This window comes from Salminus brasiliensis, chromosome 5 (genome assembly GCF_030463535.1).
Source record: "Salminus brasiliensis chromosome 5, fSalBra1.hap2, whole genome shotgun sequence".
Classification (NCBI taxonomy): domain Eukaryota; kingdom Metazoa; phylum Chordata; class Actinopteri; order Characiformes; family Bryconidae; genus Salminus; species Salminus brasiliensis.
In genome coordinates this window covers 40,582,225-40,597,094 of record NC_132882.1, presented here as the reverse complement: position 1 = coordinate 40,597,094, position 14,870 = coordinate 40,582,225, and the positions used below count along the sequence as shown (strand labels likewise).

The window sequence follows — 14,870 nt, the reverse complement described above, 5'->3', positions numbered from 1 at the left end:
GCCTGTCAGTCAATCCAAGAAAAGGGGGTCCAATGATTCAGTATTTTTATGTCAGAACTGAATTTGAAAGGATTTGAATGAAGAAAAAGACAGATGACTGTCTGGTTATTGCATAATCCACCTATATGACTACAGCTGGGAGGTCGGAGTAGTGTGGTGCATGACAAAAGGAGGTATGTGAGGTCAAAGCGCAGAATTTCAGCTGTACATTTATTTACACCCAAGTCTGGTAAACTGTGTCAATCTCAGTAATGGGGCTTAAAAGTAATTGGGCAAACTAACATTCATACATTAAATTGTCAATTTAAATAAACAGTCAATCACTGCTAATATCCCTGCTCTAAAACACTTGCTAAACCTGGAGATTAACAGATGAGATGAATCAGGTGTGCTTGAGCAGGAAAACCACAAAACTGTGCAGAAAGCTGGCACTTTAGACTGGAAATGAATCCGCCCCTGCCATAGACCCATAAACATCACTAGGTGCTTTTAACTGCAGCGGTCTTCAGTTCCTGCGTGTTCTGGACATGCTTTATGTTTAGCTTCGTCTTTAGTAAGTGAAATATATGCTTGGTTGAGGTCGGGTGTTGCTTTTGGTTATTATTGTTCTTAAACGCCAGGAGTGGACAACAGGGGCCGGAGTCCAGCACAAATATGCCTACTAAATTTGCAGGAATCCAGCCTGCCAGGACCCGAAATTGCCCATCCCTGCTGTCCGGTGAGTTTTGAAGCATTTGGCTGAATGTGAGCAGATGGTATCACAGCCCTATACGGTTTAGTCAGAATTCATTCAGCTGCTACTGCCCCCAATGCTGTAACAGTACCTACACCATGTTTGCCAGATGAGATGTTAGTTCCCTCCTTTCTCCATACTCGCTTTCCATTATTCTTGGACAAAATGATGTTTGTATCAGCTGTCAATTTAATGATGTTGTGGAACTCTGTAAACTTAATTAGATTTTTTTTTGGAGAGTGACAGTAGACTTGGAAGATTACCAGTAGTTCACAACTTAGTAGTGTAAACTCTTTTTACAGAGAGTTGATGCATCCTCTTTAATGGTTTAGGACTAAAGAGGATTAAAGAGTTCCATAGTCCGCCACAGAGTTCCACAGGGTTCAGTGCTGGAGCCACTCCTGTTCAATATGTACCTCCTTCCATCTCCTTATGGTATCCGTTTTCACTGTTGCGCTGATGATATACAGCATTATGTGACTCCCATCTACTTTGCCTCTGTCTACTCAGGTTAAGGGCCTTGGTGTTACTTTGGGTAATACTCTCTTAGTTAATCATACAAATAAAGCCTGTAGGATTGCTTTGTGTCACCTTTGAAACATCTCTAGATGACGGCCTGTTTTGTCACAACATTCGTCTGATGTTTTAGTCCATACATTGGTTACATCACGTGTTGACTATCCACTCCGATCGCATTCCTAACAAAGGTCTAATCTCTTTCCTGCCCATCTTACAGGCCTTCTTCAGATCCATACACTATCACATCGATCTCTCAGACCCTTTGCGGTCTTCATTGGCAGGTTTTTTTTCTTTAAGCACGAACAACCATTAATCTTTGGACAGTCTTTTCCTATGCTGCACCCTCACCCTGGCACACGTCCCCCTCATTTATTATTCACTTGAATTGCTTTTAATTTGGGAAATATTAAATGTTCTGATTTGTTTATTGTATGTGTTTTTAACTTTGGGATGTAAGGCGACCTTGAGTGTCAGGAAAGGTGCCAGTAAACAAAATCTGATATTATTAATATTCATGTTTGGGTTTGACACAGCTATGCCTACCTCCTGGAGAATTAGATTTTGATCTGTTCTGTTGAGAATTGAGAGTTAGAGTTATTTTCTTTATTTAAGAAAATCATCTCTTATCCATCACAGTTTAGAGTAAATCGGCCGAACGATCGCCAACTGTCCCATTACTTTCAAGCCCCTAAAAAGGTTGGGCTATATGTGAAACTGGTTGTAATTTCTACACTAAATACCCCTTCAAATTGAACCTGAATGTCTGCACTATACTCACTATACTCTAAATTAAACTCATGTTTAATTTCAACACCAAAATGCTGAGGGTTTCCAAATATTTATGGCCAGGACTTTACGTCATGTTACAGTTACACTTAATGTTTTACACTTTTATCCAGTAAAGTATTGTGTTCGTCTCTGAGATAGCTCTGTGTTGACCGTACAGAAAAAAAAAGCATGTGAAAAGTGAAAGTGTTGACACCCTGGCCAGTGAGGACACTTCTCCTATGCTAAGAAAGTGACAACAAAGATGAACCCGACCCCAGTTTCGTTAAGCGTGTTTTAGCAACCGAGAACAACTGTAACATATACATATCAGCCTGACTGGACTGTATCACTACTTAAATGGACGAGAAATTCCATCGGTATCAACATGGAACAACATGGAAACTTACGATTGTCCTTCAAAGCAATACTGCAAAACTGCATCCTAAACACAGTGCCACTGTCCTCATTAAGCCCAGAGGATTTCATACCTTTAAAGCAAACGACATTGAAGCACTTCTCCGTTTTCCTTGTTTTGTTTTTTTTCAGTGTCGCAAATAAACATAAATATCGTCATAAATACAACATCTGATTTGTCCTCATCCCGTACCCCGGTGCAGCACAGGGATGTTTGTTAATCTTTCTTTTTCGCAGAAAGTCATTGCAGCTCTTGAGGTCCGTGGAAAAAGAAAGGTGCGCGGATCATGGAGGTCTTCCATTTAGGCCGCGCTGTAAGTGGCTTGTGCAGTTGTGATCGGACAGCCGCCTGAGGACAGGGAGAGGGCGACGGCCTCCGCCGTGGCGTCTCGGGAGAGAAGCCCGTCCCAGGTCACCTGTTTGGAAAAAGAGAGTCGAGTAAGACGCGACCTCACCAATTACCTTTCCCCTTCTGCTTACATCAAACCTAAATAGAATGGTGCGCAGTAAACAGTTTATCTCTGTGGGGAATCTGAACCCGACTGTCATGGCTGCCACACTGACCACTACAGCACTGTAAGACTAAGGCATATGCGCATATGCATAAGGTGCTGTGCAATACAGGGGAAATTGTTTTGTACTGTATGTAGAACATCCACTGTAAAAGGGAACCAATCACTACAGACTCCCAACTCCTTATTTACCTTCTGAGAGCGTCCGCACTGCTGCCGGCCGGGCAGCAACGTCTGTTAATGGTGCCTTCAGGACACTCAGACCACCGTGGTTAAAGCAACGACTCTGAACGGGGTTGGGATTAAAATACGCCTAGATCGGCCTTGGTCCCGGTCCACTGGACCAATGAGTAATACTCAAGACAACTCTTTACACTTTATCAAAGGACAATGGAAACTGGAGCTGAATACAATAGAGAATGATTGAGTGTGGGAAAATATATGTTCCACATGTGTTCATCTGAAATTCGTTATGTTGGTCTATGTTAATTCTGGCCACATCTGCTGCTTGTGGCCCACCATAAAATGCTGTTACATGTTATAGCCGACGGTGATGTCAGTATTGCAGAGACTAGTGCTATAAAATCCATTATAAACCATTAACAAATGACTTCTTGTGCAGACACTTTGAGTTGTGCCCTCACGGAGGGCTGGAATTGGGCCCAGAACCACGGGAGCGAGGAATGCCCTCTCAATTGCAATGCTGAAATCCTGAGCCTATGGAATATAGCTACTAAGGGTGTGACAATAGAGCATACTGTATTGCATTGCTGAAGTAGGACAAAAAAAAAAAATCTATAATTCTTAAATTTTAGGACCGCTAGTCATTTTTTTCCCTCCTTTCCTAACACACCGCGCTGCCAGAAATTTCTCAAAGGGTACCTATGGTCGAGGCGGCGGCGATGCAGGGCCTGGCTCAGCAGCTGGGAGGTGCTTTGGAAAGACTGGCCCAGCTCGTCCAGTTTCTGCTCCATGGAGATGATCCGCTGCTCCAGCTCGCGGTAAGAATTGTTCCAGTTGGCGCTCAGGTCACACATGATCATCTGCATCTGTTGGTGCAGAGACAGATATAGACCCCCAAAACTATTATTATTATTGCTCATGCTTTTTCTTGCCTGGTTGTTGGTAAATGTTTTTTTTTTTTTTCTTGCCAAAAAGAGTGAAACTAATGTTCCACTCTGACACCGTCATTTCCATGCACTCAACAAAGGCCATTAACTGGATGCAAATGCCACCATAATACTAGTGCAGTGTAGCCAGATTAAGGAGTTTTGCTGTATTGTGACTACTAAGTCAGCTTGTGGCTGGGGAGTTAGCCTGTGGTTAGAACATTACATAAGAACATCCACAAGCAGATCTTTGTTTTTAAATATTGTAATTTTCTAATGTTAAATGCACTAATAAATAAAAAAAGGAAACTAGGGATGCACTGATAATAATTAAATCAAACTGATCAAATTATTAAAATGCATTTTTACAGTCCCAGTCACTAGAGGATGTAGATGTCATGGCTAGGGCTTTCAAGTAGGCCCAAGTCGTAGGTTAAACTGAAAGGAGGTTATATGGTCATATAGGCTATTTACTGGTCAGCGATAGGCAGAAGACCAGTTTGAGTGTCCATTGGTCAGTTTCACACAAAACCATCAATTACAGATGAGAGGCTGATGACGGACACCAGAATCCACCAGTTAGACGCGGTGAGAGGCAGAGACCAGTATATAGATTTCATAGCCTCGTAACTCCAGATGTGGCTCGGGTTTGATAGTCCTACAACTCAACTAAATGTCTGTTCGATGTCGATCATTTTTTGGAAAAAGAGTAATTACCTGTATATTGTAATGAATCTGACATTGCCATAATAATTGAAATATTCATAATGGGACATACTCAGTCACTCTTTATTTCTGCTCAGTGTATATATCTACCTTAGAGAGGTCCACCATCTCACTGGTATAGTCCCTCAGTTTCCTCTGCTTCAGCCGCAGGTGACGAAATCTGGGCAAAATAGGGGTCATTTAGCACCGTACCCAACAGACAATGAACAGCAAATTTACTCATGTTTTAAAAGACCTGTGACATTTGTCATGATCCATTTCTTGCTTAGTCAGTTTCTTGCAGCTTCAGGCTTACTTCAATTTTTTGTCTTGCAACAGAGGCTCACTTTCTACTGGGATGCATACTTTTCAGGGCAACTTATGCTGCTCACCTAACCTACCCTGGAGAAGGTTAGGCTTGTCCTGGTTGTTCTAACAGTCTGTCACCATCAAAAGGGTGTCCCTGACTGGTCAGATGTTTGCCCTGATTGTTCCCTGAGCAGTTTATGACCTAAAATCCCACACTGAACTCGCCCCAGATTAGGTTTGGCATGCAGCATGTCATGGTCAACGTCTGCTTGCCAACTTCAACCCACCCAACGGACATGTGTCACACACAGAATGTCAATATGCAAATGCTGGCATGAAATCTATGCAAAATCCCTGTTTTATGTTTTAGGCAGCCCAAAAAAAGGACATTCATAACATTTCTGGGTCACAATGATTTCCAGGAACAATCTGCTGCTGCTGCTGCCAAAGCCAGATCAGGTTTTAAACATCTAAACATATTATTAGAACCATTTCGATGATCAAGAACGATTGTGCTTGTAGAAACTCCAGATGCAGGTAAACATAAATACAGTAAAAAGTAACAAGAATTTTCCATCTTCCATCCCCATGTAAAACTAATCTCGTCTGAATAGAGCTTAAGCAAGACATCCCCGCTTAGTGAGACAGGCCTCAGCTGCCCTTTACATTGTATTTTGTACAGGACTAAATCAAAAGGTCCAAAATGACTCCTGTCTTGTTTTCTTTCTTATACAAGGTTACTGTTGCTTTAGATGCCACAGAAGAACCGCTTTTGGTTCCCTAAAGAACCCTGTTTGTTGAATATACATGTAAGTGTAAAGAATCCTTTCAATTGGTTTCAATCAGTTCATCAAGTTCTTTAGGCTGTGATCTCAGCCCGGGGATTGACTCAGTCCTGGAAGCACACACACACAAACAGACCACAATGCAAAGCCACCAAGAGTGCCTATATTTACACACCGTGCACCAAACAAAACCCAGACATAGACCATATACAGCCCACTGGCTCAAAGAGGCTCACAGTAGCCAGAGAGTCCTTGGGCTTTCTTAGCCCCAGCATCTCCTTCCCAGTTCGTTGCAGTGCCCAGTACATCACAGAAGGCCATTCAGAAGGTGAAGGCTCTTCAGATACAGCCCAGAAATGCAGCCTTGGGGCAATTTGGAGGACATAACTGAAGGATCCTTCCTGGCCATCATTTCTTTGTGGCACAGTTCTCTGTGCACAATGCGGGGCAAAAGAGAAAAAGGCTGCTCCAAGAAAATGGAGAAAAATAATTTTTAAAATTAATTTCCATGAAGGAATAAAAAAACAACAACACACATTTCACAAGTTGGACCATTTCAGGCGAGGTCACCACACAGTGCACTCTGTGTGACCAATAGGCCACTATGAAGGAGTTCATAGGACAGTCCTGGCTGGGCTTTTAAAGACACTGGGAGCTCTCACCTGATAACAGGCAGGTGCAACTGATTAGGGAGGAACGCCCAGCCCCATTTAAAAGCCCAGCTTTTGAGCTTGGCTGATGGGTGGGAAACATGGCAGGTTTGCCATTTGTGCTACTACAAAGCCCTTAAGAGTTCCTTCACCCTCACACACAAACAAAAAGTGGTTCTTCTGTGGCACCACGCGACGAACCCATTTTAGCACCTTGATTTTTAAGAGTGAATGAAGTTTTCTTGTGACCGTTCTAAAACCGGCACCCAGCATTGCAGACGCTCCAAGTTCCATGATGCTCAGATATATAAATACTGTTCCTGCAGGGCTTTTGAAAGGAGCTGGTAAGGTTAGGTATTACAGTCGATCTATTGCTCAGCGTTGATGGACGTGGTGGCTTTGAGGCCGGCCTAACTTTAGACGAAAATTTGCTGCTTCAAAAAAGCAGAACGGAAACCAATATTGCAGGGGAAGCGGCGGCAGTTACTGCTGAAGCTTGCAGAAATGGACAGTGTCTGTGTGTCACTGTGTGAAACAGGAGCTTACAGCTGAAGGAATTTTTTTTTTAGAAGGAATACAACATGAAAGTGAAGGAGAATCGGCCACCAGAATGGGATCTGGGGCTCTCAGGCTCGGAAATCTGGGATCTGCACCACTAAATAATAGCCAGAAACTTTGAATTCTTCAAAACTGGAGTGTTTAATTGCCCTTCTGACCAATAAAAATAAATAAATTAAATAACACTTTGTTACCATCCAAGTGATTTCCACTTTATTCACTTAAAACAATTAAAAATGAAACAGCTGGTTGTGCTCTTTTATTTAAAATAAATGAAGACTACATAAAGCAGTCATTATCAAGCGATACAGGGGGCCTAGATCTCTTAGATATGAAGTAAATGTGTGCTTATAAGTGCTTATTTGTGTTATATAGTGGATTAGGTGTGTGATAATATCTATATGACTAGATATTGAAGCATCCCAGTCAAAATGTCTAAAAAATGTCTTTAAAGAAATTAGCTCTTTATACTGTAATAACCCAGTTACCGTCAATACAGGAAGAGCGTAGAGAATAGTATGAAATATTAAACAGAGAAGTAGACTGACCTCTATTTTTACCAGGTATTTTGGACTTGGGGATTTAAACACTGGGACTTTAAGGGTCTGTCTTCCTGTGGTGATGCTGTTATATTGACATTTAATCAAGTAATGGAGAGATTTTACTGTCTCACTTATTGAAAAGCAATTGTTTCCATGCCATCCTAACATCTTACTTTTGTATTGGTACTGAGGGACTGATACTGATATGGGAGAGGGAGCTGGGGATAGAATTTACAGAAAAGATCTGGGAAAACATATGGGATAATGCAAAGAACATTGCAAGAGCTTTACAACATCTAAATTCAAATATAAGATGTCCCCTTTATGTTCTAAATGCAAAAAAAGGATATTGGAAGTAATATTCATTGTTTTTGGTTATGCCCCAAATTGCAGAAATACTGGAAAGCTATCTTACAGGAATTAGAGAAAATACTAAGGGAAAATTGACTGGATCCACTCCTTCTTGTCATGGGTCTCCCCAGTAATTACATTAGGCTCCTACAATTTCAGCCTGGCATAGAATAATCCTGGAATACGTTCCTTTGGACTGCTAGTCTGTTACATGAGAAGACAGATGCCTTTTATAAAATATGGAAGCCTTTCTTGGAGTTTGCTGATGTAAATATATCTGCCATATTAATCTAGAACCACACAATACTGTCTTAATGCATTATTTATTTGATAGCTAGAAATTCCACTTCTCGCATAATGTTGCTTTAAAGCCACAAATAAATCACATGTACTTTGTTTATGCATTAAAAGTACTGTGAGTTAATGGAGGCTGGTGTCCCAGCTGTCTTTCCAGAATATTTTTAGTGGTCTCACTAACTGTAAAACAGGAAGGCCAAAATCCCTCCACCCTCATGGATGCCTTTGGACACACGCTCATTCTGTTGCAGCTTGAACACACATACACACACGCCATGAATCACTGTGAAGGCCAGACGCCTGCACAAATGCTGTTAAACGCTCACACAGAACTTCACACATTTGAACTTCCTGTGCTTAGAGTGTGGGAGTGAGGCCGGCCAACTGCACACCTCCTCTCCCAATCATCTCCTTATCTGCAGGAAGGTGCTAGTGCAGGCTGTAAACAACAGGTCATGGACAACAACAATCGACAGAGAGAAGGCCAAACCAGTGGGCTTGCAAGTATATGCTGGTGGGACATTCTCAGCACTGCAGTGATACTGACATGGTGGTGTGGTAGTAGTGTGTGTTGATTTGGTACGAGTGGATCTCAGACAGCAGTGCTGCTGGAGTTTTTAAACACTGTGTCTACTCACTGTCCCCTCTATGAGCCACCTCCACCTATCTGGTCCACCTTGCAGATGTAAAGCCAGAGAAGCTCATCTGTGCTGCACAGTTTGTGATCTTCTTGTGTCATCTTCTAGTCCTTTTTCAGTGTTCACAGGATGCTGCCCACATTTTGGGCAGCTGTTGGCTGGACATTTCTGGTTGCTGGACTGTTCTCAGTTGGAGTGTTTAAAAACACCAGCAACACTGCTGTGTCTGATCCACTCGTACCAGCGCAACATACACTACTAACACACCACCACCATGTCAGTGTCACTGCACTGCAGAGAATGACCTGCCACCCAAATACCTATCTGCTCTGTGGTGGACTACCCAATCAGTGGACTGTGTATATACAGTATGTTACAGTACACTATTTGAGCACCTGTGCACATCACATCCAACAATAACGATAGGCGTCCCAGATATACTTTTGGGAGAACGTAAACAGATAGTAAAGCTAATGCCGATATGACCTCCTGCTTGTATTGAACGCATAATGACTATAGCTGATATGACACATGGATTGCACACATTTCACCCAGGTGGAGGCTGGTTACTTACACACGGATGGCTTCCAGCAGACATCTCTGGTGGTGCCGATGCTCACCATTGTTGTTCTTGGCCTGGGTGGTCCGATGTAGCAGCCAGCATTCTCTCAGCACGTTAGCAGCAGCGTTACGGATCTGTGGCACAGAGATCATTCAGGCACTTCAGTACAGTTAGCTTTCAAAAGAGATAACGGGCCAAATTTCTACAACATACCAGCAGATAAAACACAGTAATATGCTGATTCATACATGAGGATTTACCGGCCTGTTCTGTTTGAGTGACGTGTGATGCTACTACACTTTCCCATTCATAACACAACGCGCAAAAAAATCCCACTTGGATGAACCTGACCAGTACATTTCTTGGTAAGAAGCAGATAGGGAGATCTTGTCTGTGATACATCCACAAATAAAATAATTAGTGGTACCAGTCACTGTGTTTGCCATGTAACCAACCCACTTAGAGGAAAGCACTGGGTCCCCAACTCCGCCACACCAGCTAACAGACGCCAGTGCCAGCCACTGCACCAGCTTAAGAGTGATCAGGGGAGAAAGCGCCATCTACCTGCCCAGAGAGAGCACGGTCAACTGCGCTCTTGCGGATTGCAGCTACTGATGGCAAAGTGGCATGGCTTGGGATTTCAACTCGTGATCCCCACCCAGCATGGTCATCATTTCAGCTTTGCTCAATCCAGCTTCCAGAACCTCAATTTCTCTTATACAAATAGTATCATATGCTTAGTTAGAGGGCGTCGTAATAATTGGAAGAAGATAATTTAGCTTGAGCAACAGAGTTACAGACACAACACAAAAAGATTGGAGTGTTGTATACTGTTAAAAGTATAAGATCCTTGAGGAACTTTTGGAGGAACCTCAATTTGAAACTTATAAGCTTTAAGGAACCCTAAAGAAACCTTTTCAATTCTTGAAGGCTCCCCACAGTCAGTTTTAAATTGAAGAACCTCCAAAAGGTCCTCAAGGATCTTGTACTTTTAACAGTGGACACCATACAGAGCTAACTATCTGGCTTTCAAAGAAAAGGACATGCGTCTATGGTTGAAGGCCCTATATTAAAAACATCCACCCAAGCGTCTGTATGTCTGCTTTTACCATTTTGTGGAGGGGAACCCAACACCTGCACATCTTTACCCAGAGAAATGACTAGTTTATGAAGCACCGGTGAAGCAGATGTACCGGGTGCTTGATAGACTCTTAGCTTAGCTCTTAGGCTAATGACTAAAGTACCCAACGCGTTCGCGAGTTTCCCAGATGTATGGATGTTTGAATAGGTGAATACATTCAGAGACAGGAATATACAGTGTGTCCAAAGAGTAAAAATGGTCCAGTGTTGTTGTGTTTACCTACTTAACTGCTAGAGGATTAGTCTTGAATCCTGACTAATGCTTTATGGTTTTTGGTTTTTATGAGGCTGCATTTCTCAAAACGTACGATTTGCTGTATCTGTTAAAAAATATAAACATTACTTCTGTGACCTCGTGTGAATGAGAAGTGTGAATAATGTTGAAGGGTATATGGCTCACAGGCTTTCCTGGCATTCCTTTATTTATATCGTTTCTGGTGTCTTTGATTCTATTCTTGTCTCCGTCATCCTGCTGACAGCACCGTTCTAACCCAGGTCCGCTGTGATGATGTAACACCCTCCCTGGCATTGCTGTGTGAGGGTGGTTATTATTAGAGTGTCCGTAAAGGGGTTGTGTCCAGATGTTTTCCTTTAAATCAGTCAGAGTGGGTCACTGAGAATAACTGCTTGCCCCTTAACCTTAATGATCCATCCTTAGTTTACCTACCTACCTATATACCTAGCAGGCATATAACGCGGTCATGCTGACATCAGCATTTCAGTGTTGTTCTGACATTAGGTTGTCAACTTGTCTCCGGTGTTGGTATGCCAACATAAATACAACGCTGCTAGTGGCGTCCTACGCGCCCAAAGAGATCCTATGGACCTAGACGGAGGACCGTTTTCAAAGGATTCTTTACAGTAGAATCATGTTGTAGCTCGAGTTTTAGGATGATATCATTACCAAGTACTGCACTGCCAAATGCATTTATTGAGTTATTTAAGTTGTGTGATATATAAATAGTAAGTATGTGACTTTGTTTGGGGTGAAAATAAGATTTTTGAAGCCTATTTACCAACCTGTGATTTTTACACGCATTTATTCATGAAAAAACAACTTTATTATTATTCCCAAGTTATTCCAGACAGTGTTGCTGCATTCTCTGTGTCCTCTTGGCTAAGAGATTGTAGTACGGTCTGGTAGAGTTAGCTTTCTGCCTAGCACATGGCTAGCATCCAGCTTGTGCCACTGGCTTCCCTTCCCTGTGATGCTTGCCTCTTCCAAGCAGTGATTCACTAATTACGCTAACATTAGCTTTTAGCCTTTCATCCACATTAAGTAGCTGTTGTATTAAGTCACTTGTGGACTGGGTGTGTGTAAATTATGTGGGGCTTAAACGTCAGATTGTAGTGTAATATTTTTAGGGTTTTGGAATTGGTCCATTTTGCCTTTACAGGTGGACACAACAGTGTTTGAGGTTTGTGGGAGCAGCCATGGCCTTTGGACCAGAAGGTCGGTGGTTCAATCTCTAGGACTGGCATGCATGGTTAAGGTGGCCTTGGGCAAGGCTGTCCACTCCTGGGTGCCGGGAGGGATGTGTGCCCTAATCACTAGTGTGAGTGTGGGTGCTCACTGCTACAGATGGGTTAAATACAGAGGCTGACTTCCATTGTACTGCATGTCATTTCATCTAGGATACCTTTAAAGAGTTAAGCTCCACCAGGCATGTACAGGCCAGGCTCGTATGGCAGCAGACGTGAGGATGCGCCCTGTAACAGGATGTGGCAAAAGCACAGTGCTTGCTCTCAGGCCTACAGTGACATCCGAGGACGTTGGCAGTGGGAAACTGTCTTATGCAACCCCCCTTCAAAACCTGTGTGCAGGGAACACCTGACCACCAACAACAGATGCCCACTCAAAGCACAAACCCCCTCCCCACAACACACACTTCCCCCCTTTTTTATCTCTCCGTTTTCATCTATGGAAACTCTTCTAGCATCTTCCGCCGAGCGCGTTTATTTTCGGGCTTCTCCTTCCCCCTGATAAGCAAACAGATGGATCCTGTTAGAGGGGTTTAACTGGCTGCCAAACGCTCCCATCCTTTTAGCATCCACACACGCCACCCCACCCCCCAAAAAAAACCCTACAGTCCGCTGTTCTAACACACACTCCCGGGACGCGCACATCAGCGTGCATGCTGTTTCCTGTCCGTGCCCAAGCAAAAGCATTCTTGGACTGACACAAGTCCTTTTCCTGACAGGGACCTGATTGTTTCCTCCCTTTGACGCCTTTTGGAGACCATTAAGACATCGGCGGCCTTTTTTTCCCTCCGCCTGCCCACCCCTCTGCCCTTTTTTTCCCACACTATGCTGCCCTTTGGAATGCCTTATTTAAGGAAAAAATAACATTATAAAAAGCCCCAGAAACCATAACACACGCGGCGTGCAGCGTGGAAAATAACGCCACCTCCACCCGTGCTGCTTCGTCTCTTTGGGCCAGCGTGTGTTTTTTTGAGAATGCTTGCTAACATTTTGGTTTGTAGTTCCTACTTAAGATTTTTTTAATCATATCTAATATATCATCATATATCAGCCACACAAATACCCTTTATCTCCAAAATGATCTCAACTTTCAATGGAAGTCTATGTAAAAACATGTATTTCATTCTAGTCATTTTGGAGCATTTCTACTGGTCCAATCATCATGAGTTTTTGACACAATGTAAAGAACTATTCAATTTAAACAGTCTCAAAAAGTAAAAAACACCAAAAATGGACATGGAAAAGGTTTTTGTGTGATGATGATGACGACATACACAGCTTAATTAGCCACACATAGGCACTTAGAAATGCTTATAATGGACAGAAAGTGAAGACGACCGTAGTGCGAGTCCCAAAAAGAGCCCATAACCATCATTACTTTGCCTGATTTAACATATTGGAACAAAATACAATAAAATATAGCACACTGTTGCTCATTTTACACTTTGACATATTTTGAATCTGGCAATTGTCTCTTTATATTGTGTGGATAAACCATGAGGAATGGATGAATAGAAATGCAGCAAAATTACTTGGATTAAAATATTTTACATTGTCTTTCTTTTTTATTATTATAGCCATTGTTTGCATGTTTTCGTGGTGACACTTCATGTCTCATGTCTTTACTGGATCAGACTGATGTAAAATGGTTTAACATACAACAATGAACAAGTATGCCATGCTCAGCAGAGCTGAAATTCCACCTTAAGGTGGATTGAAAAATTCCAGTAAGCAGCTGGAGATCAACTCCAGCTTTGTAGATGCAGACGTGTTTGTTTATATAAATCACCAGGCTCTGAATTTGAAGGTAGAAATGTGATACTGAGGTTATGATAGAAAATGGTAACATTTCCAGAAGCATGGCCGACAAAGCAGATCATTTCCATGCTGTTTCAGCGAGTAACGAGCGAAAGACATCACAGGATTATATGCTGAGCATGGAGCTTCAATTAGCACTTGGAGCTGAAACTAGCACAATGTTTAAAATCGCTCGTGGAGCTTACATCAGCCAGCGTGTGGCTGGTATGACTGGCAGACTTACGTTGATTAGCACAAGTGACGCAAAAAAGACCAACATCACCGTTTTCTCTGACAGCTGATAGTAAATTAAAATAATTAGCAGACGGGGGCTTTAAGAAGGTAAAATTTGCAGTTTAGGGAAGACGACTGTGTGACAGTGACGATATACAAGCATGTTACGGCAAGTTATGGCCATTTTTTCCTCTTGATATGATAAACTGAGAGACTGAACAGAAACTGATCTCTATTTATTTATTACAAACGATATCATTTCACCAGGGGTGTCCAAACTTTTGCACACAGCTTTACAGCTGCCCCAAACTCATAACAGTAAATATGTCCAATTCAGTGTCCTTGCTTAAAGCCACCCAAACATAACATGTTAATGAGCTGATCCATATCTACTCTTGACCAGATTAGATTTGTTTTTTTTTTTTGTTTTTTTTTAGATTTTTACAAGATTTAACAGAAACCAGATTATCTGCCAATCTCTGCTTTTTACTGTATCAGTGTATATTTTAGCCTGACCTTATGAGAATACTTCTTGAAATATTACCTTAAAAAGGCCAATAGCAGCCATTCTGACTCTTTTATATTAAAAGCTGACAATACCTGGGGTACAAAACTGGCCAACAGCTGCAGATTTACAGCTCCATCAGAGTAAAACAGCATGATCAGAATAAGCTACACGAGACCAGAGAGGATAGGGTGAGGTCAATGCGCAGCAACTTGTCTAATTAGTGAGAGAAAAGGGGGAAAATTGTGTGAAAGCAAAGC

At 42.2% G+C, this 14,870-nt stretch overlaps 1 protein-coding gene across 1 annotated transcript in view; it reads right to left on the bottom strand.

Moving 5' to 3' along the window:
• Positions 1-191: 191 nt before the first annotated feature.
• Positions 192-14,870, bottom strand: part of kcnn4 (potassium intermediate/small conductance calcium-activated channel, subfamily N, member 4) — a 53,466-nt gene continuing 38,787 nt past the window's right edge. Inside the window, exons 6-9 of the mRNA XM_072680400.1 lie at positions 9,465-9,586; positions 4,872-4,941; positions 3,829-3,995; positions 192-2,850 (exon numbers count right to left, since the gene is read on the bottom strand). Of these exons, the coding sequence (XP_072536501.1) occupies positions 2,847-2,850; positions 3,829-3,995; positions 4,872-4,941; positions 9,465-9,586 (363 nt within the window). The 3' untranslated portion in view covers positions 192-2,846. The remainder of the gene's footprint in view (positions 2,851-3,828; positions 3,996-4,871; positions 4,942-9,464; positions 9,587-14,870) is intronic.